This window comes from Saccoglossus kowalevskii, chromosome 17 (assembly GCF_978046115.1).
Source record: "Saccoglossus kowalevskii chromosome 17, keSacKowa6.1, whole genome shotgun sequence".
Classification (NCBI taxonomy): Eukaryota; Metazoa; Hemichordata; class Enteropneusta; family Harrimaniidae; genus Saccoglossus; species Saccoglossus kowalevskii.
The window spans coordinates 5,491,413-5,515,371 of NC_140657.1; the positions used below are offsets into that span (position 1 = coordinate 5,491,413).

The 23,959-nt window shown below is 35.3% G+C and overlaps 1 protein-coding gene across 4 annotated transcripts; it reads right to left on the bottom strand.

The window, feature by feature from the left end:
- Nucleotides 1-487: 487 nt before the first annotated feature.
- Nucleotides 488-23,441, bottom strand: LOC100369199 (far upstream element-binding protein 1-like). Of its 4 annotated transcripts, XM_085492275.1 has the most exons (23): nucleotides 23,261-23,441; nucleotides 22,697-22,886; nucleotides 21,713-21,752; nucleotides 21,323-21,361; nucleotides 20,623-20,681; nucleotides 19,730-19,859; nucleotides 19,002-19,167; nucleotides 18,416-18,514; nucleotides 17,913-17,963; nucleotides 17,553-17,597; nucleotides 15,048-15,140; nucleotides 14,254-14,356; nucleotides 14,053-14,153; nucleotides 13,042-13,219; nucleotides 12,614-12,768; nucleotides 12,007-12,185; nucleotides 11,621-11,708; nucleotides 10,371-10,644; nucleotides 9,239-9,313; nucleotides 9,025-9,096; nucleotides 2,252-2,397; nucleotides 1,414-1,454; nucleotides 908-1,134 (listed from the first exon to the last, which is right to left on the bottom strand). In XM_085492275.1, the coding sequence occupies exons 1-22, from the start codon at nucleotides 23,345-23,347 to the stop codon at nucleotides 1,437-1,439; spliced, it is 2,388 nt and encodes a 795-aa protein (XP_085348401.1). In that variant the 5' UTR covers nucleotides 23,348-23,441; the 3' UTR covers nucleotides 908-1,134; nucleotides 1,414-1,436. The 4 variants fall into 4 exon arrangements, with proteins under 4 accessions (XP_006823038.1, XP_085348403.1, XP_085348401.1 ...); XM_006822975.3 differs by lacking the exon at nucleotides 1,414-1,454 and having other exon boundaries at nucleotides 488-1,134; XM_085492276.1 differs by lacking the exon at nucleotides 9,239-9,313.
- Nucleotides 23,442-23,959: the final 518 nt, after the last annotated feature.

Consider the following 23,959-nt stretch of genomic DNA (forward strand, 5'->3'; position numbering starts at 1 on the left):
CATCATACAATCATTTCAGGACACTATGTATGGGCTGTCAATGATCTCCCTACCTGTTTTCTTGGACAACTTTCAGAGAACCAGCCTGCTGCAATTAAATGCCATAAGAAAAATACTAACACTGGGCAATCAATTTAGTCATAAATTTCAAAACACCAAGGATAGTTATAATGTATATATGTGCCACCACAGTAGTGATCTCCATCTCACTATAGTTGGTCTTGTTACGGCTGCAGTGTATCACTGACTACTGCGGGAAGAACAGAACATGACATACGATACAGGAAACATGGAAGCAATAATCATGATCAAAGTTTATTAAAACCAGAGAAATACAGAGAATATACGAGATAGCAAATGGGATATTCCCTCATCACATTCAATCCAATAATACCTCCTACACATTCAACAAAGTCGGAAAATACTGTGGAAGCCACTCAACATGATAAAAGTTGTATACATTGAGCAAATGCGCAAGTAATAGTCACAATATAAAAAAACACTAAATATTTCTGGTAAGCAGTTATATAGATACAGTGTTAGACAATAAAAAATCATTGTAAAGTCCTAACTACAGCATGAAAAGTGCCAATAATATCGCAATGTTTCAATCACAAAGTCACAAATTCTATATTCATTTATATATCCACAATTTTTTTTCTTACCTTATCTTTTTTTTTTCTGCTACAACAGAATAGGTGAACAAAATATAGCACAAGTAATCTGATACACATGCACAATTCAACAGAGCAAATATATATCCAATCATGTCTCAATAACAGCAGTAATAAAAAATAATCTTATCTTAAAACAATTAGATTATACAGAGTATGGGTCCATGTTGATAGCATTAATCATGTAGCTAGACTATGATAACTTATATAAAAACTAAAATTATGATTCTGACCAATAATACTTTCTATAATTACAATATCATGGACACTTTGGATGCGTATAGAGGAAGGGTTCGACTCAACCTAATATGGCAAGTGTAAATTTACTCCTAAAAATGTCTTCATAATTGATGCAATGTGATATCTTCAAGACAATCCATGTATCCATAACAATACAAGGCATTATGTTATTTATATATGCACACAACATGGTTTATACGTATACACTTCCTTATTGACCCTGTGGGAAAAAATGCAATAAAAGGGTGGACGGTATTAATGTTGAGATCTTGGCACCATGAACTGCAAGAAAGGTTGGTTAGAACAAATAGAATATATATATAGGAACTATATTAGCATGGGGTAACACACTGACTGGAAGAGCCGATATTACATTCTGCTGTAAAGGAATAAGGTATGGTGATACAATATAATAGAGAGCATGACAGACGCAACATTACATACACCAAAGCTGTTAGTAAGATATGTGATAGCCAAGTAAAGAGAAAAAAGCTCACACCTTCATCAACAGCCAAGCTTGAATCAGTATTGTTGTTGTCCCTATGCAAGTAGGAAAGCAGGACAGGAACAGATATGTTAACATAATGCAATGGAAGTAATGGTTTAAAATTGCAAAAATAAATGTTCAAGATGGTTGACACGCTAGTGATAGTGATAAGAAAATTGATAGTGAAAACAAGGCTTTCAGAAAAGTAAGATAGTTTTACAAACAAATCATTTAGATCTATGCTCAAATTTATAGTTAATTTATCAATTTATGACAAAATATACAAGAATTGCCACTACCAATAGTACTGTGGAATACTTTATTTTCGCTGAAATTAGTTTTGTTTGGAATTTATTTGCACTGATTTTTGATGAGTTTAATGTGAAATATAGGAAAAAAACATATTGGCTGGATTTTATTTTCACGGAATGATCTCTTCAGCGAAAATAAATTCAAAGCCAAAATAAAGTATTCTACAGTAGTTTTGTAAATTTGCCCTCATTTACATTTTTAGTACAGTTTATAACTTGTTCTAATGTTTAAATTTTTATCCAAAGCTTGGATAATGTTGAAAAATTACTTTGGGTGATTATTTGATTTGACAAAATAGCCTAGGGCAAAGTTACAACAGAATATGATAGGCAACAATATTAAAGCAAAAGAAAGCACTGTTACAATACATAACATGTCTGCATGGAGCAGCAGTGAGAACAAAAAGCAATCATTAACACAGAAAAGTAGCACAAGAAGAACAATTAACTTACAGACAGTAACAAAACAAGATTTTGTATGTTGATATTATGGTACATGTATTAAGCAGGGCATGAATGGTTTACTGTACACCACTTACCTGTTGTGATGGTGGCTGATTGGTTGGTTGATTAGACTGTTGTCCACCTGCCTGTCCATAGTACATGCCTTGCTGCCTGTAATACTCAGCCCATGCATTGGAATAATCTGGTTGGTTGCCAGCACCTGGTTGTGGCTGTGCTTGTGCTGTAAGAAGTTAATTGCATTCAATCAAAACACTGCTATAAGGAAAAAAAAAACAGTTGGAAAATGGGAAAATTGATCGGTCAGATTTTTCTTGTTTAAACTAAATTCAAAATTTAATAGTTGATCCAGATTTTGCTGTCATTCACACAGCTAACGTGTTCGCCATTTTTGCTACCGCTGTACTTATGTACGTACACACGATGACAAATAAGTGAGAATACTGACAGCGCTAAAACAACGTGCGAAAGCAGTTGTTTTGTTTGTGATGTAAGCGGATGAGAGTTTTAATATAAAATGTCACGTTTTGTAAATTCAATAAAATTTTGTGCATTTCATGTATTAAAAATTATATTTTCTACAAACTTATTGTTTTTGATTCAAAATAATTTGTTTATTTAATTAAGAAAATACTTGGTGTGGAGATATTTTTAATACTGTGCACGAATTATTAGGTGAATCACAAATGTCAAAATGGCCTGAAATGCAAAAAGAATGTTTGTTCTTCAGACTTCACAGTATTCGGAATATGTCAGAGAAATACAGATCAACCCAAAGGTCAAAGTCGCTACTTATCCTCTGGGGACCCTGGGGATCAAGCAACAGTCCGGGATCGTTTATTTTTTAGAGAAAACACTTTTTTACTGCTCAAAATGGTAATATTTGGGCCTATTAAAAAAACAAAAAAACAAAAAACAATCAAAGAAAGCTTAGAAAGAACTCCCATGTGCTGAGAGTATTGGAGACACATTAAATATAATTCGAAATTACTTAGCTGAAAAGTAATTATGCAAATCAGAAAATTAATATGACCAGATTTGAGTGTAAAACTAATGAGGTCTGCGCAATGTAACAGAAAATCTATGTCTCCAAGTTTAATTGAAATGTGATTAGAACCAAAAAATTATGAAATTATTATGCTTATTAGGGAATTAATATGAACAGATTTTTACCCCAAACTAATTAGGTTTGTACATTGTCCTAGAGCATCTTCGTACTAAGTTTCATTGAAATGGAATAATTAGTACCGTGAAAATTCCAAAATTTCGACCCCTCTAAAAATTTGACCGCCTGTTTATTTGCCGGGTTTCAGTGTTTTATTTACCTCCAAATTTTCGACTCCACTAAAAATTGCCGACTCATTCTTATTCGAAAATTGCGACCAGTTTTAGTTTTCCCCCAAACGAAAAAAAAACCGATGTGAGCGTTCAAACGGGACCTTCCTCAAAGGCATGAATCCGGGTTTCTGATTGACTGAGAGATTTTTATTTTATTGGTAACGAAAATATATTCTAAATAAACGAAGTTTCAAATAAAAACGAACACAACAAGTCATTGTCAATGACACGTCCCCGTTCCGTTCATATTTGAGTGACATATACATTCAAAGCAGATCATGGCCGAAATGCACCTGCATATGTACAACACATTGTGCTAAATCTGAACAAAATCCATCCATGCATGACTGAGATCCGGTTCTGGAATTGTGAAAATACGTGATTTTGATGCATTTTCGGCCTTAAAATGGTCATCATTTCGCTATTGTTAAGCAGATCATGAAACAAAGGCACATATCTATTTGTGACATGATGTACCATGTGTGTGTGAAGTTTGAACTTGATCAATCCAGACATGTCTTGGATACGGATCCAGAACTGAATTCTTTAACAAAATGGCCGCCAGTCGGCCATTTCGAACTTGATCCGAAAAAAAAAAAGACGTGCATCAAGGTCCTATTATGTTTAATGTATGTACCAAATTTGAACAAAATCCATCCATGCATAACTGAGATACGGGTCCGGAATGGTGAAAATGTGCGATTTCAATGCATTTTCGGCCTTAAAGCGGCCGCCATTTGGCTATCGTTAATGAGATCATGATACAAATGCACATACATATTTGTGACATGATGTACCTTGTGTGTGTGAAGTTTGAACTCGATCAATCCAAGCATGTCTCGGATACGGATCCAGAACTGAATTCTTTAAAACAAAATGGCCGCCAGTCGGCTATTTCGAACTTGATCCGAAAAAAAAAATGACGTGCATCAAGGTCCTATTATGTTTAATGTATGTACCAAGTTTGAATGAAATCCGTCCATGCATAACTGAGATCCGGGTCCGGAATGGTGAAAATGTGCGATTTCAATGCAGTTTCGGCCTTAAAGCGGCCGCCATTTGGCTATCGTTAATGAGATCACGAAACAAATACACATACATATTTGTGACATGATGTACCTTGTGTGTGTGAAGTTTGAACTTGATCAATCCAGACATGTCTCGGATACGGATCCAGAACTGAATTCTTTAAAACAAAATGGCCGCCAGTCGGCTATTTCGAACTTGATCCGAAAAAAAAATGACGTGCATCAAGGTCCTATTATGTTTAATGTATGTACCAAATTTGAATGAAATCCGTCCATGCATAACTGAGATCCAGGTTCGGAATGGTGAAAATGTGCGATTTCAATGCATTTTCGGCCTTAAAGCGGCCGCCATTTGGCTATCGTTAATGAGATCATGAAACAAATGCACATACATATTTGTGACATGATGTACCTTGTGTGTGTGAAGTTTGAACTCGATCAATCCAAGCATGTCTCAGATACGGATCCAGAACTGAATTCTTTAAAACAAAATGGCCGCCAGTCGGCCATTCCGAACCCGATCCAAAAAAAAAAATGACGTGCATCAAGGTCCTATTATGTTTAATGCATGTACCAAATTTGAACAAAATCCGTCCATGCATAACTGAGATCCGGGTCCGGAATGGTGAAAATGTGCGATTTTGATGCATTTTCGGCCTTAAAATGGCCGCTATTCGGCTATCATTAATCGGATCATGAAAAAAATGCATGTGCATATGTCCCATGTAATGTGTGATGTATGAGTGAAGTTTGAACTCAATCGGTCCATGCATGTTCGAGATACAGGTGATCACGGACGCACGGAAGCACGGACGCACGGACGGACGGACGCACACAGGGCAAAACATAAGTCCCCGTTTTCGGACTGCGTCCGAACGGGGACTAAAAATCTCGGCATGCTGCGTTTCTGAATTGTTGATTATTACTGTACTCAGTAGTGATTATAATAATGTACACAAAATAAATTTGTTGAATGGTTATGAAATACAAATAAAAGTCAACTTAGTTTCATCGTAAGCGAATGATTCCGGTCTCGTATAAACGTTTGATGCTGTAGGATATCCGCCATGTTCTCTTAAGTCAAATAGGTCAAATCGCGAATTAACCAATCAAAAAGCTGGATGATGCCAACGTGTTCAAATTACCATAGCTTATTTAAATATGTTAATGTTATTGAACGCAATGCGGAAGAGATTGATGTTGTAGTACGATATTTTGGCTTGGATTTTGATGCGAAAACAGCATGATTTTTTTTTAAATAAAAAAATTAGTTGTTTTTAAAAAATAAACTGGTCATCTGAAGAATAATTTAACATTGTTCACAGTGATAACAGCTCATTCTCGAAAGGAAGCTTACCCGCTCACGCTAGTCACGATAAAAATCATACACGTGTACTCTTGAATAGACAGACGTCAATGACTACGGTAAAACTTACTCTATTTTAGCCGGCAGGATTGATTGAAATGTCCGAAAAATGACGCCAAAATACACCTTAAAAGTCCCATTTTATTTTCTTAAATCCCATTTTATTTTTTAATCCAAGGGCGAATTTACGGCAGAATTTGGTCCCTCAAATAAGGGACACGTGAGCTTTGATTCTAACCGGATACATTGCAACATTGCACTGGGTCGGGGAGATAGTTTGCTAAACTTCCATGTATCTTTTGTCCAATGGGTACCTGTACTTCGAACATTCGCAAGTTTTCCTAGGTAGTGCGAGACAGCTTTGTCTTTTGACCTATTAGTTTTGTGCTGACCTCTTCTCCGCGTCTTGATGTTTTGTTTTGCTTGTCATAATACTCACTGATTGATGACTTTGTTTAGATTTTGAGTTACAACTCGGCCACGACCTTTGCTTTTACCGTGAAACATGAGGAAGTTTACGTCAATTGACGGACATTGCATTTTTTAAAAACTAATGAAGCACACTGTCTATCATCCCCATTTTTTTTTGCTGATTTCTATTCTGAAAAATTCGACCGTCCGAAAATGCACCTTAATTTTGACTCTAAAAACACGTCACATTTCTAACACCGATTATTTAAAACCGGTCGAAATTTTGGAGTTTTTACGGTGCTTTAGATATCAGTGTGAAAGCTTAAAATTGGTTAATTATGCAAATTAGGTAATTAATATGTACAGATTTTAACCCACAATTATTCAGGTCTGTCTATTGTCCTACAGCATCCATGTACATTCATTGATATGTGATGTATAGTACCTGAGATATCAGTGTGAAAGTTGGTTAATTATGCAAATTAGGTGATTAATATGCACAAATATTTACCGGAAACTAATTGGGTCTGCATAATTCTAGATTCATTGAAATGTGACGATTAGTACTTTAGCTATCAGTAGAAAAGCTGAAAATTAATTATGCAAATTAGGTAATTAATATGCACAATTATTTACCCTAAAACTAATCAGGTCTCTGCATAGTCCTAAAGGATCTATGTACCAAGTTTCATTGAAATGCGATGATTAGTACTTGAGATACATGTGGAAAAGCTGAAAATTAATTATGCAAATTAGGTGATTAATATGCACAAATATTTATCGAAAACAATCAATCTCTGCATAGTCCTTGAGTATGTAAGTACCAAGTTTCATTGAAATGTAATGCTAACTACTTATATCAAATGCTGAAAATTAATTAATTATGCAAATTAGGTAATTAATATGTACTGATATTACCATAAAAACTATCAGGTCTGTGCAGTGTCGTATGACATCTATGTACCAAGTTTCATTGAAATGTGATGATTAGTACTTGAGATATCAGTGGAAAAACCGAAAATTGACGAATCATTATGCAAATTAGGTAATTAGTATCCACAGATTATTACCAAAAACTAATCAAAACCTAGCATTAGTTCAGAGCATCTATGTACCAAGTTTCATCAAAATCCAATGAGTGGTTGTTTAGATATCAGTGGAACAGTCATGGAACCACTAAAAAATAGCTAATTATCATGCAAATTAGGTAATTAACGAGCATGGATTTTTACCAAAACCTAATCAAATCTGCGCATTGGCCCAGAGCATCTATGCACCAAGTTTCATCAAAAACCGATGTATGGTTCTTGAGATAGCAGTGGAACAGTCGGACACACACACACACACACACACACACACATACAGACACACATACATACAGACACACATACAGACACACTAACTGCAAAGACTCCCATTTTGTGCTTCGCACATGGGAGTCAAAAACAGCGACCAGATATTTCATATTTTTTGGTCGGCTGCTGTACAGCATTAACAGTACTTCTAAGGGAACTCTTTCACTTGAGGTATTTTTTTTGTTAAATCAAATTAAACAATTCCCCCACAGTGCCATATTGAATGAGGGATGATCATGGCAAGATAATGCGGTATTGCATCTAGATCCTTCACTCTTATGTTGGGATTCAGTGTTATAAATCATGACCATCAAAATAAATAAATTTAGTTTTAATTGAAACAAGCCATGCATGGCGCAGTCCCGGTTAGTTATCAAATTTAAGATATATAGTTTTGTTTATAGTAATATAGCTTGAATATAAATCATGAATATGATTATTGTTTAACATTAAAATGATTGACATTTGTATCTGATCGTCGAACAAGTACTTGTCCATATTGGGGAGATATTGCTCTAGAACAGCATTAATTAAAACAAAATCAGCCAATTTGAATAATGTTTATATCTATAACATGTATAATTAATATATAAAATTTGAACATAGTCAAAGCAAGTCAGATATATGGCTCTAGTAGCCCAATCATAAAAACAAAATGACCACCAGTCAGCCATTTAGAATCCGATCTGAGAAATAAAATGATGTGCATCAGGAACCCGTAATGTCTAATGTATATACCAAGTTTGAACAAAATCCATCCAGAAATGCTAGAAATGATTTGATGATTTTTTAGCACGAAAATTACCACCATTCGGCTATTTTGAATAGGATCGTCAAACCAATATATCTGTTTATCTATGACATGATGTATAATGGATATTACAAATTCGAACATAATCAGTCAAAGCAAGTCAGAGATATGGGTCTAGAAGCCCATTCATTAAAAGAAAATGGCCGCCAGTCAGCCATTTTGAATCCCATCTGAAAAATAAAATTGTTTGCATCAAGGTCCCATAATGTCTAATGTATGTAATAAGTTTGAACAAAATCCATATGTAAACAGCCGAGAAATGCTTGATTTTGTAGCACAAAAATGGCTGCCATTCGGCCATCTTGAATCAGATGGTGAAACAAATTGCTGAGCATATGTATAATATCATGTATGATGTATGTGTGAAGTTTGATTACAAGGGTCGAAACACAAGTCCTCATTTTCAGACTGCTTCCGAACGGGGACTATTTACTTGTGAATGCTCATTTACATTATCGTGTGATAATGTAAAGCTATGAAATCATAACCTAATTTTGATAGTGGCGACAGTGCATCACACTTTATTCCCTTAATGGCTCACCTTGTTGACGGTAGTACTCTGCCCATGCAGCTGAATAATCTGGTTGACCATCGCCCTTTGGTGCTTGGGAACCTGTTGAAGAACGGCAAGATTATTGCTAAATATTACTGAGAGTACATCCGGGAATAGTATTCTGCTTAACTTGAACTGAAATGCTGAAGATTGACCATTACACACAGGATGAAGCACAATATTGTACATAAAGCAGACATGCCTAATGATTTAAGATATTCAGCCCATGCTGCACTGTAATCAGCCTGACCATTGGGGCCTGCAGTTGAAGTCACACCTGTAAATGCAAACATGAGTAAAAGCACCATTAATCAGTGTTGAAAGCTGAATTACCCATGCTACAAACACCGATGATAGTCAAATTACCCATGCTACAAACACGATGATAGTCAAATTACCCATGCTGTAATAACACTGAACTATTTATGCTCCAAACATTACACTAGGCATTCTGGGGCTCAGTCAGTACCCTTGTGCAACTAAAATCAACACTTTACAGAGGGCACCCAGAACTGATCATGAAAACTGCTATTCCCCACTACTCAAATGTAAAAGATTTCCATTGGAATTCTTGTGTTAATAAACATGTCACATGATTTGAATACGGACGAGACAATTCAAACATCTCATAATATTCAGTCACTATGTACAGTTCCTTTTCAACATGACATGCATTGTATGTGGGTAAAACTGAAAATTTAAAACAGTTTATATTGTATACAACTTCCTTATACATTGGTAAATTGTGAAAATGGTTGTGTACAGGAGCTTTAACTGGTTTGGATTGCAATATCCTAGGGGAGATAGCAGTTCATAAACAGGTACCGACTGTAAGGCATCCAGGTGCTCACTATTCTATTACTTATGGCAGTGCCTATGCAACCATAAAAGTATAGTAGGAAACTGAATAATGTTATTGTTCTTATTGCACACTATGATGGTTTGTCTTTTTTAGTAAAGTTGTTTGAATGGTTTTCACATCTGAGTAGACAGTATTAAGCCACAAAGCAAGCATAAGCCACTCTCACAATGCTAAGAAGCCAACAATTTAAATAGTTATTTGACGTTGTCGAGAAACATTGCACATCAATGTTTATGTAGGTGCACAGCACAAATTAGTTCAGTTTTCATCGACTCAAAATTATGAACTGAAATCATAAATTAGTTTGCACAAACGAATACTGTCAATGAACCCCCACAATGCATCAGTAAGTATGGAATTTCATTTATTGAGGCAAGCGTTTTGTTAGTAAATGAGCTACAGCATTGTGTCAGTTATTGTAGCAATTCATTCACTCGCCAACATGTGGTGTAAACATTCTTAATGCAGTCACCTGGGTTCTGACTTTGTGAGTTACTACCACTTCCACTGCTGCCTCCTCCACCAGCACCACTACCACCAGTACCCGGCGCCGTCGTACTGCTAGATGTAGATGACTGTGGTGGCTGTTGCTGTTGCGGACTCTGTTGTTGCTGAGACTGTTGGTTTGATGGCTGATTCTGTTGTTGACTGTTAGGTTGATTTTGTTGTTGGTAGTACTGTTGATAATAGGCAGCCCATGCAGCAGCATTGGCATCAGCTGCAGCTTTACTTGGGTCTTGTGGATTCTGGTAATAGCAAAAAGCAACACAATTTAGTATCCTATCCATAGAGTCGATAACACTCAACATCTCGCACAGCTCACTTATGATAGTGCATATGTGAAAGACTAATACTTTTAGATAGAATCAATTTTTGCTAAATAGACATTTTGACTAGTTTAATGTAAAATATTATGCTTGAATGTGTGCTGTTTTATCGATTCAATAATCTAGTTACAATGAAAGAGCATGTTCAACATTCTTTCCAATTTTCAATTACGGTATTTTAAGATTTATTTTCGACATTGGGATAATCTTTTCTTCAAACGTTTTATTGTTGACATTGCCTGTGGCGTGATCAGTGAATTACGTAAATAGACTATAACTTGCAACAAGTACATGCCGACCCAAATAAACTCAGCATCCTTCTGATTTCCGTTGGTTGAAAAGAACAGCGAGGAAGCGTCTCATAGAACAATAGCTGTGGAAATCAGACAATAGTAAAGGTGCAGAAACCAAGCATAGCGGTAATGATTTTAAGCACGGCAGTTAGCATAGTGGTACCACCACGCTATTTGTAACCTGGGGAGAACACAGATGTCTAAAATATAGGTCCGCACACACACGCGCTAATTTAAAAAAGAATCTTAATTATCAGATGTAAATTAGGCTCTTAGTATGAAAATGAATCACCACATGAAACACTGGATTAATCCACTTTGTAGCAAGCCCTACTATCAAACTCCATCCATGGAAAAGCAGATGGTGTTAGCGAATAACTTGCTGTGAATAATATAGCACCAATTGTACGCCCAGTAATCATCAACTACAAATAGCCTCAATACCAGGTTCTAGCAAAGTGCAAACCAACATTAATTAGTAAACCATTAAATTTAAATACTCCACTGAAGTCAGACATCTGGTCATACAGACTTGAGTAAAAGTTAACCCGAGTACAACAGTTGACAGTAATTATTACTAAACATTTATAGACTTAACTTACATGTTGCTGCCATTGCTGATAGGCATTGCCCCAGCCCTGTGGTGTAAATGCTTGAGGTGGAGGTGGGCCCCCTTGACCTCCTGGTCCCCTGTAATAAAGGTTAAAAGTCATACACTCAACTCAAATGAAACAATCTTATAAAACAGTAACATATGCAGCTAGACAGCAACCAATAATGAATATGTACATATTATCAAACTATGTAGTGTAGCAAGCCCTACTATCAAACTCCATCCATGAAACATCAGATGGTGTTAGCGAATAACTTGCTGTGAATAATATAGCACCAATTGTACGCCCAGTAATCATAGACTACAAATAGCCTCAATACCGGGTTCTAGCAAAGTGCAGACATGTTAAGTTTTAGATTAGAACTGACAACTTACCCTTGTGGTGGTGCTTGATTGAAACCACCTGGTCCGCCTGGACCACCTGGACCTCCCTGACCACCAGGGGGTCCACCAGGACCACCATGACCATGTCCACCATGTGGACCTCCGGGACCCGGTCCACCAGGTCCTCCTGGGCCACCAGGCCCACCTGGACCACCAGGACCTCCAGGTCCCTGTGTATTCAAAAGAAGAGAATAGTTTGTATTAATATTTCACATATTTGCTTTAATAAAACAATCAACACATCAAAGGTGATTGCTAAATCGATTTTGTTCTTTTTTTGCCTTGTCTTTCAAAGCAAGAGCCAATTCATTTTGTTCAAGTCTGTGAGATGCGCCACATAGAAATACCCATGGTACAGATTTATTTAAGATTACATAGCTAGAACCATAAATGTCCAATCAAAAATAAGGTATCCATTTAAAACGACATTGAAAGCAAGCCTGAAAATCAAAATACTTGTTTGCAAATTAGCAATGCTGGTCTATCATGTTAGAATAGTACAATTCTATTACAGGCATGTGTGATGTATATAATACTGACAAGACTACAGTATAATTGTATTTTAGACAAGATGTACGAAGTGCTATTTTCAACTTACCCCACTGACTTTTTCATGGATGAGTTGTTGAGCGCATGATATTTGTTGTGGTGATCCTCGAATAGTGAAGACCTTCTCACCAGGTGGACCAAGATTACGACTTAGTTCTACATGGGCACCTGACTGCATGTTGATGTTACGAATAGTCTCACCACCTGAAATCAAACATTCCAATGCTATAGTTCAAACAACCAGAATAAACAGATCACCAAACTACTTGTTTTGCAAAAAAATGCATGTCACATATTCATAATTTCTGAGCTGAGCTAGTACCATTTGTTCCTATTTTATTCACTTACATACAGTAAAAAAAATGAATATTTATAAGTTCTCGCTTTTTACTTCCTCACTTTTGAATACACGCACTTTGCATTGAGATATAATATAGCACAACATAACTGAAGGAGTTCACAGCTGTACTCTCTTACCTTTCCCAATAACAAGTCCACATTTACTGGAAGGTACAGTAAATGTAGTAGAATCCATTCTGTCTGGAGGACCTCCACGGAAGCCGCCACCTCCGCCCCCTCGTCCACCTTCCCTATGGGGTGGTGGACCAAACCCACGATCTCTTCCACCACCTTGACGACGCTGTTCATCTTTTTGCTATACATATTCAAACAGATAAACTTTTATGAATACAAGATATTATACGATATGTAAAGCCTTCAATATAACAAATAATCAAAGGAAGCATAGAAAGAACTTTTATGCATCCATTACATAATGTGCGATGTATGCAAGAGGTTAAACTTAAATGAACCAGACGTACGAGATATGGATCCAAGGAAGTGCAAATTGTTTAAACATGGCCGCCAGTCAGCCAAAAAGTGCACATGCGAGTTTGTCTGATAGGATGTCTGTGTGAAGTTTGAACACAATTGGCTCAAGCATGTGCGAGATATGGCTAAATACAGACAAACAAACAGACGCACAGATTGTGCTACCTGTGTGTCTTAGTATCTGTTTAATAAGTTTTAAGGAAATCCGACTACGGGATTTAGAGTTTTTTTGTGAAAACTGTAAATTTGGTAATCAGCGCAGATTTCATCAATAAACTCACAAAACCAGACAATATCACAGAACACCTATATATTAAGTAACATTGAATTAAGTTGAATAGTTTTCAAGACATCAGTAACATTTTTAGAAAAATTAGATAATATTCACAATTTAATCAGGTCAGTGATTCTTGTGAAATGAGTGGTACAAATATGAGACAACTGCAAAGAATACATTGCACATCTAAGTCGAAAAAAATAAAAGAAAATTGCTACCAGTCAGTTTTTGGTGGATGAGGAACACAAGTGGCTGTTTTTGTGCTGAATGTCACCAAAAATAAAGTAAACCATTGTCATGCCTTTGTACCCAAATGAGTGTCAGATAAATGGGTAATTTTGATGATGGCTATCAATAGGTAATTTCAGGAGGCAACTTACACGAGCACTATCTATCAGCTCATCTATCTTCTCTCTGGCATGATCTATTTTATCATCTGATCCAGAAATAACAGCAAGACGTTCAGGACTGTGACCATCATCTGTAAAGTAACAATACAAACGCTTGTTGCCTATTACTGTATAACAGGGTAAGATGTAGCACAAATTGAGCTCTGATCTAATTTAATTTAAAATCATCACCTGGTCTGAATTGTATTCTTGCACCAGTTTCATTCTGTATTTTCTTGATCATGTCTCCACCACGTCCAATCACAATTCCAACAGCAAACCTTGGTACAAGCATCTATATGTAAGGAAGAAACGGTTTATTTTCAAACATTAAAGCTAAACTGTTGAGGTAGAAGAATACTTAATTTGAGAAAGTTTGCAATGAATAAATAACCTGACAATATTCACTGGTTTATGATTTATAGTTAAAAATAACTATAAAGTTCCATAATAACATGAAATAACATTGTTTTACAATAATTTTTTTTGAGAACAATTCTAGTGAGCATATCTTACGAAAAATTACACTTTTTAAAACTCACAATTCAAAACATAGTATAGCACTGGTGCTAAATTGTAGCCATGGGTCTACAAAATTTCCACTATACAATAACGTACTAAAATCATTTGCTCAAAAAATAAACTTGTTTTAGGTCAATATCCTCAGCAGATATTTGTTTCAAAATGAAGTATTCTAAGTTAAGAGTAGGATGGATGGGCTCTAGTTTTAAATGCTACTCCTTTTATTATTACAACTTTGGCTACTCTGAGGAGTCAGTGTTGTAGCTGCAGTGTTCTCCACAGGTTAAGACAAAAGTATAGCGTCCAATTTGTATAATAATGCACTTATTCACTTGTGTACACAAGTATAATACAAATAACAGTTGAAGCACAGTGGAGGTTATGAGACTCTTGAAATATAGGAGACTCAAAAATAAAGCCATGTAGAAAATTATGTAAAACACGGAGTAGTCGAAACTATGTACCTCAAAACCACCACCACCTCCTGGAGGTCCACCCATTCTTGGGCCATAATCACCTCTACCACCACGGCGTTCAAAGTCTCTGTCATCATCTCTCTGTAGAAACAAATCAAAAGTTTATCAACACTAGTAATCATCACATCAAGACATTTGATATGATATGGACCCTTACGTTTTCACTGTAGAAGAGCAAATATTCATCGCATTTAGTCTTGTCTGGATTTGATGTTGATTCACTGTTTGAAAATTCACTGGTTTATGATGTATTTATGACACATTTGCTTGCAGAATCCCCACCCACTGATTTTGGTACATGTTAATTTAGTAAATTTAACTGAAAACAAGCAGCCTATCGGCTGAGATAGCTCCGCTGTTAGCAATGCACATTTCAATTAAAGAACTGAAGACATCATTAGAAAATGAACAATATGAATAGTATCAAAGCAATCAGACTTGCAGTTTTTAACAAGAAGTCGAAAATATCACTTTTTACCAAAAATTACAAAAATATTCACCAAAATAAATTAATTAGAGAATTGAAGACATCATCACAAAACGAACAAATCTGAGAGAGGTCCACATGTAGTACCTATATATGTAATATCAAAGCAATCGGACTTGCGGTTTTTAACAAGAAGTCAAAAATATCACTTTTCACCAAAAAATGACAAAAATATTCACCAAAAATAGAGAATTAAAGATATCATTACAAAATGAACAAATCTGAGAGAGGTCCACATGTAGTACCTATATATGTAATATCAAAGCAATTGCACTTGCGGTTTTTAACAAGAAGTCGAAAATATCACTTTTTACCAAAAATTATAAAAATATTCACCAAAATTAGAGAATTAAAGATATCAACATGAAATGAACAAACCTAAGAGAGGTCTACCCAAGGTACATATACACCAAGTATCAAAGCATTTAGGCTTGTAGTTTTCAAGAAGAAGTCGAAAAAGTAAAACATTGACACGGACGACGACGACGACGGACGACGACGACGGACAATCATATGATATGATAAGCTCCGCTCGACAAAGTCGACAGCGGAGCTAATAAAAGCCAGGGTATTTTTAAGCCATATGTAGTATTACAAGTGTAAACAAGCAGCCTATCGGCTGAGATAGCTCCGCTGTTAGCAATGCACATTTCAATTAAAGAACTGAAGACATCATTAGAAAATGAACAATATGAATAGTATCAAAGCAATCGGACTTACAGTTTTCAACAAGAAGTCGAAAATATCACTTTTTACCAAAAATGACAAAAATATTCACCAAAATTAGAGAATTGAAGATATCATCACAAAATGAACAAATCTGAGAGAGGTCCACATGTAGTACCTATATATGTAATATCAAAGCAATCGGACTTGCGGTTTTTAACAAGAAGTCAAAAATATCACTTTTTACCAAAAATGACAAAAATATTCACCAAAATTAGAGAATTGAAGATATCATCACGAAATGAACAAATCTGAGAGAGGTCCACATGTAGTACCTATATATGTAATATCAAAGCAATTGCACTTGTGGTTTTTAACAAGAAGTCGAAAATATCACTTTTCACCAAAAATTGACAAAAATATTCACCAAAATTAGAGAATTAAAGATATCATTACAAAATGAACAAATCTGAGAGAGGTCCACATGTAGTACCTATATATGTAATATCAAAGCAATTGCACTTGTGGTTTTTAACAAGAAGTCGAAAATATCAGTTTTTACCAAAAATGACAAAAATATTCACCAAAATTAGAGAATTAAAGATATCATTACAAAATGAACAAATCTGAGAGAGGTCCACATGTAGTACCTATATATGTAATGTCAAAGCAATTGCACTTGCGGTTTTTAACAAGAAGTCGAAAATATCAGTTTTTACCAAAAATGACAAAAATATTCACCAAAATTAGAGAATTGAAGATATCATCACGAAATGAACAAATCTGAGAGAGGTCCACATGTAGTACCTATATATGTAATATCAAAGCAATTGCACTTGCGGTTTTTAACAAGAAGTCGAAAATATCAGTTTTTACCAAAAATGACAAAAATATTCACCAAAATTAGAGAATTAAAGATATCAACATGAAATGAACAAACCTAAGAGAGGTCTACCCAAGGTACATATACACCAAGTATCAAAGCATTTAGGCTTGTAGTTTTCAAGAAGAAGTCGAAAAAGTAAAACATTGACACGGACGACGACGACGACGGACAATCACTCATATGATAAGCTCCGCTCGACAAAGTCGACAGCGGAGCTAAAAAACAGCATTGAAAAGAAAATATGAATGCTGTTCCCGAAGACATGGCATTTAAAAGCCTTTTTAGGATTTACAATGCTCTTTAAGGAGATCAGAAGCTACAGCTTCTAATAAAATGGTACAATGCAACAGAGGATATGGCTTTTAATTACACCATTTACACATGAGAAAGTGAATTTTTATTTCTTAAATTTGTGTATGTACGACTTGAGAGAAATGAAGCGTAATTCAATTACCTCTCTATCGTATCCTCCATCCATTCTCTCACCAAACATCTCCATCTATAAATAACCATAGAGTTAATCATTTAATATACATGTACTTTTTTTCACAAGGAAATTAAACGATTAATGCTGTAAACTGCTCTTTATGAAAATCACCAAACTTTGTAGCAGTAAAAATTTACAGTATTCCTACAATCCTGGAATCGTTTTTAGCTGTGAAAATTTAAAGGTTTACAGTATAGTAATTGCATACAATAAAATAAAGATTAAAATAATTATCCATCCAGACTTGGAATCTACCAAGTGCCTAGGCAACAATCACAAACTATTACATCGTACTCCAAAGCAATGATTGAACATTTTTTTTCTTACCCCTGGATTATCTTTATCGCCAATCAATTCATTAACAAGCTCCCTGGCATGCTGTAACAATAAATCAAAACAGTGGTAAAAAGGAGGTGCTAAAGAGCTGGGCAAGTGGGCTGGGCTCTGTTAACAAAAAAACATTCAAAAACAGAATAGTTGTTTAACCTTTTAACCACTAGACTGTCACTCAAATTGTTCTGCACTTTTTTTTTTAAATTTTCAATATTTCTGGAAATGAACTCTAATTTTGGATCCATCACGAACAAGTTTGAGTCAATTTTCACTCAAAATTTGGCCATTTGTGTTCCAGTCTTTTGTAGGAAAGTGCAGACTGTGAACAGGACTATTTTGTGAATTTGTGATGAAGAGAAGGAACTGGTGGTGAAAAGGTTAAACATTAGTAGCTTTGGTATAAAGACATGTCAGTTTACATGTTTTATGCCAGTGACAAGAACAAAATAATACCCAACAGAATTGATAGGATCAAAAAACATTCATGAGATACACACCTTACATTTCTGTGGGTCACCTGATACTCTTAATGGTTTGTCTGAAGTCCCTGAAGTAGTAGCATCCTGAATCATCACCATTTTAACACCTGCGCGTTCCTACATATCATAAAACACTTGTGAACGCTAACTACACAACAATATTAAACATTTTAAGTATCTTATATATAAAATAACACTTCCAATCGGTGTGCCATCCAAATCAATACAAAATGTCACTGACGCGAACAAATTTGCTGTGACGCAATTAGTTGTGAAGATTCACAGAAAATATTTTCTATTAATATAATTTATACTTTGAAAAACATCTCAACATGGTTTGGTAGAATAAAATTCACAAGATAAAATGAAAATGAAGAATATCAGGATCAGAATTTGTGCCTGAAGTCTATACAGTCACGTACAATTTTTTTTTTAAGACATTCTTCCAGCAGCAAACAAACTGACCCAACTTAGGGCGACCCAATCCTTACAAAATCAGTCTTGGTAGAGGAAACGCTGCTTCTAATGAGCACTCGTATCGATTTTATGGTACTGCTAGTGTTGGCCAATGTTATGAATGTATTAAAAAAAGACAGTGGCGTACCTGTAATTTTTTAATCATTTCACCTCCTTTTCCAATAACAAGACCCACTTTATTACTTGGTATCATAAGTTCAATAGTAGTGTTACCATCACCAAGCCCTCCATCAGAACCAACAGCTGGTCCCTGTCCTCTTTCTATTATTCTGTCTATCAAAGCCTTTGCACGCCTGTAAAATAGTATATATACAATGGATAAGTTTCAGTGCAACTCTTCTTCCTAGAAATTAAAACTAAATCACTGGATGTCAATTTTTCTGACAAATTTTGCATATTATTTTAAACACATACTCTGTTGCCACAATGTACAAAAATCATTGACTAACTAAACTCCTACTGCACTGTTTTCAAGTTTTCAGCAATTTTGATTTATATGTCGGCAATGTCACAGTGAGGGGGGAAACTGTGACAGTCAAATTATGATTGGCAGTGTCTGAACATCGCAGCAAAACAAAACACTGTGGCATTACAGCCATACAGTTTGTACTCTGGGTAGAACACTGCAAGAACATGTGTCGAATATACTGACATACACTCAATGCATCGTGAATGTTGGCAAGTTCACACCTGTCAATACAATAATGTCCACATCAATACATCATCAGCTGTAACTGCCCATGAGAACTTGAAACTGTTCACATTAAAAATGCAGACATTTACAAACATTTACTTGCCTCAATATTGTTATGTACATTTGCAAGCAGGTACTTGATAGGTTGTCATTGCACTTACTCTATAGCTTGTGGATTTCCAGTCAAGGTACACATTCTATCAGGAAGGCCACCACTGTCTTGTGCTATCTGAATTTTACAACCAGATTCTGCTTGCAGCCTGGTGATCTGTTCTCCACCTCTACCAATTACTACACAGTCAAGCAAAATTGTACATATTAGTGTATTTTGCAAAGTGTTGTAATTGCCCTATTAGTGCATGCATTAATGCAAATTAGAGATTTTTATATGGTCAAAACAAGTTAAATTTGAATGATTAAGTATACAGTGATTTCTGGTTTGTGTAACCATTGATTTGAGATGCGCTTCTAATAGAGTATATACAATAGTTTTATTATGCTTGCAATCAAAGAATAATACCTGGAAGTAGACAATGTTTATTGTTAAAAAATGTTAAATTAAATTAGATTGGATTGGATCATATAGAATTGCTCACTGAATACCATCACGTCTAGAAAGAAAGAACAATTGGCGAGATTATTATAACGCAAAAACTCTTCATATTCAACCAACTTAATTAACAGATTAATTATTTATTGACTTCTAAAATTGTTAACGATCATAGAAATGTGCTGTTTAGTTCTCCAATCTTGTCTACCTATGATTTTTTTTTCTTGAACCAAATAGTTCAACTCATTTAGAATTTAATGAAAACAAAAAATTGTTAAACCGAAATTAGTAGTGCTTGGGACACTCAAATCAATCTCTTACGCAAACTTACACAAGTTTGATACCAAAAATGTAATTTTCTTGGTTTGCTATGAAATACGGTTACACTTAAATTGAAGTGAACACTCACAATATGCCTCAAACGAAACCTTAATACCTTAAAAATCATGAACATTTTTGAAAAAAAAATTATCATTTACACTAGTATTAAGTATTGAAACGTACCAAGCCCAACCAGTTTATCTGGCACTGCATATTCTTCACTCAAACTTGATTGTCCAGGTCTGTAATCAATCAAGATATTCTGGTTATCCATTTACTGAACACATTCAGCAATCACAATAAGGTATTCTAGCAGTCAATACTACAAACTTTTCATTTACAGTATTTAATACTATTTTTAGGGGCTTTCTAAAATTAGCAAAGTCCACCGAATAGCATTTCATTGAAAAATACCTTTCGTTTTGGCAAACTTTGTCAATTTGAGAACACCCCCTTACAAATAAAGTAAAACACTATATATACAGTGTTAGACCTAGAACTAAAAAATAATCAGAGACATATGAAGAAGAAAAATTAATATTCACTACTGGTTACTATATATACATTTTAAAAGGAGAGCGGGTTCTGAAAAGAAAACATCACACAAAAATAACCAAACTTCGCCTTAAAAATAATTTCAGCTTGCAAGTAATGCAATGTATTAATGATTACAAAATCAACTATGCCATCATAAATCATTTACTGTCAACCATCAGTTCAGGTAGGACGTTACCATGGTACCTTTCATAACACCATAATTTAACTTACAATTTCAATACGTCAAACCCATTTTTTTTTAGTTTTGGACTTTGGTGCATGGCAAAATGGTATTCTACCATCAATACAATTGTTAATAAATTATGTAAGTTTGATCAAAACAAACCTCTCAAATTCATCCTGATTACCATTTCCTAAATGCCGTCTGAAATAAAAATAAATTGACAATTTCCTACACTTGATAGACCAATAGCAAACTTTACAATAAATAAATAAACAAATGCATGATTTAATGACAATGGAGATGACCAACATATAGAGACCAGATTACACACTTTTGTAGTGTGTACAAAATTAACGCCAGTTGTAGTCTTTGGTAGTTTTCCTGCTTTGTAAGTGAAAATACTATGGATAACGTTTACAGTTTTTTTGCTTTGTAAGTTCAGGAAAGATAAAGTTACGAGAATTCCACTGGCACAAATCACAATATCTCAAAATTATCTGTTAATTAATAATGGTCAAGGCATACAACACTAAGTGTGTAAGAGAAACTTACCTCGCTTGCTGGGCAAGTGCTGCTAATTGGGCACCAATAGCTAATACAAAATAAAAAATGTAATCCCATGATTCTTCATAACTATCAATCAGTACTCAAATTGTACATGCAGAACGCAAGACATTTTTACAGTAGTACCAAACTATACCAGTGCAGATGGGCAACAAAATATTTGAATGTAAAGAGATCAAATGTTGAAATAAGTGGTGGAAACATTAAGAAGAACATTTCTGAATAGAAAGCAAGTTTCCAATTAAATCAAAGCAGATAATGTGCACACTAATTAGCATAACATTCAGATATTGCTTAATTTAATCATAGCAAACTGACAAGTTTCTGTGTGCAACATGTTTTATATCTCAATCAATTAGAGTAAAAGCGTATATTAAGTGGAATTAACTATATAAATTCTATATGATAAAACAAAATTAACAGGTTATTGTTTAGTTTTCCTAGAGAAAACAGTCCCTTTTTATTACATTTCCAGTTTACACAATGGAACAAAATCTGTTACCATCTCATTTTTATTTACTCTGATATCAATAAAATGACTAATGTAGCTACCCCATTGCAGCCGTAATGAGCTGATATAATATGACAGGATGCAACATTAGTCGCAATATGTGAATTGGATAGGGATTATAAATAAGGTTACATGGAAGGAATACATAATGGAGCTACAGTTGGAGCCAATGTAAGAGTTTCTTAGGGTTCCCTTGCCCACAACTAATCCTAACCCTGCCTCTCTAGTACCCTCCTTTTCAATTGTATATACCACTGTTTGGGTCAATTATAGTGCCACATGGGTTAATGGCAGTGTAACAATGTTATTTTGATCTGATAGAATCAAGAACATTATCAACTGTTTTTCAATTTTTTTCAACTTTCAAAACAGTTATATCAAAATATCCACATTCTAGTATAATTGGATTTAGCAACAATCACTTAGAACTGATAAAAAAACTAGTGAAAAAGAAAACTCACGGTCATTTTTAGCAGCCAGTTTCTTAGAATCTGGTTCACCTTCAGCATCTTCTAAAGGCCTTTTAATTCCCATACCACCGAGGTCGACATTACCAGGAATACCAATTGGAGGCATGGCAGATGCTGGTACTGGTGGAGCTACAGTTCCAGGTGGTGCACCAGTGCCGGAGCCACCAATCTTTGCAGCAATCTGAAAATATATAATATAATCAAAGGTCTATTGTTTTTCTGACAGTAGTCGTGAACCCAATTAGTAATTGTGAAGCTAATGGGTCTCAATTTGCCATTACCTCCGACGCTGTGCATTGTGGGAAGTTCACGATTCGAACATTTGCTTATTGTTTACGGTTGTAATTGGTTGAAGAGGCGACTGAACTTAAAAACGCAAATTCTTAAAACCTGTAAACTATATCACTAAGATTTGAATTAGAAATCGTCATTAAGAGGTCGAATGCATTCTATAATCATGACAAAGAAACGAAAACAAAATGGCTGACGGCCACGCTACGGTAACGCGCGCAACACAATCACGATATTACAGTTTAGTAAATATGTTATACTGACCTGTCTTGCACGCTGAAGGGCGTCGGCAAAGGCTGCATTCGTATCAATTGGGGCAGCTGGTGGTGCTACGGCGTTATAATCTGACATATTAGCAAGGAAATTGAAAAATAAAACAAGCGTAAATGTACAACACTACTCTCACGAGGTACGAATTACAAGGCCCACCTAACTCCTTGCACGAATTTACATCCGGGTATGAAGCAAAACACTCCCACAATGCATTGTAGCGAAAGGCTGATAAAGCCGGAAGTTGTTATCTACAGGTTACACATTTATGTCCGAGCTACCCAATTTTAATAGTTGATTAATCGAATAAAAAAATATACTTAGGTTTATGTGTAATGTGTATACCTTTGGACTTTTTTTCCTTTTTTTCATTTTTTCTGTCTGAAAAGGGGTCCATATTTTCCAAAGACTGTCTCTAGAGCTTGAGTGATCCAACAATCAGGAGAATGAAGCTGATTTTTGCTTTCTGGAACTTCATTTCCATCGTTAAAGTCTATCCCCGGGCAGTGGCGGCGGTGCAGTGGGGGCAGTCGCCACGAAAAATAGGTCGGGACGACGCCTCCACGATAAAATAAGGTGAAACACTCATCTATATTTGTCACTAAAATCCACCGCAAATGTCGGTAGAAATGCGCAGCCCAAAATGTAAAGAAAAGTCGCGCCTTGGCCCTGGATTTGTTGACATTCAGTCAA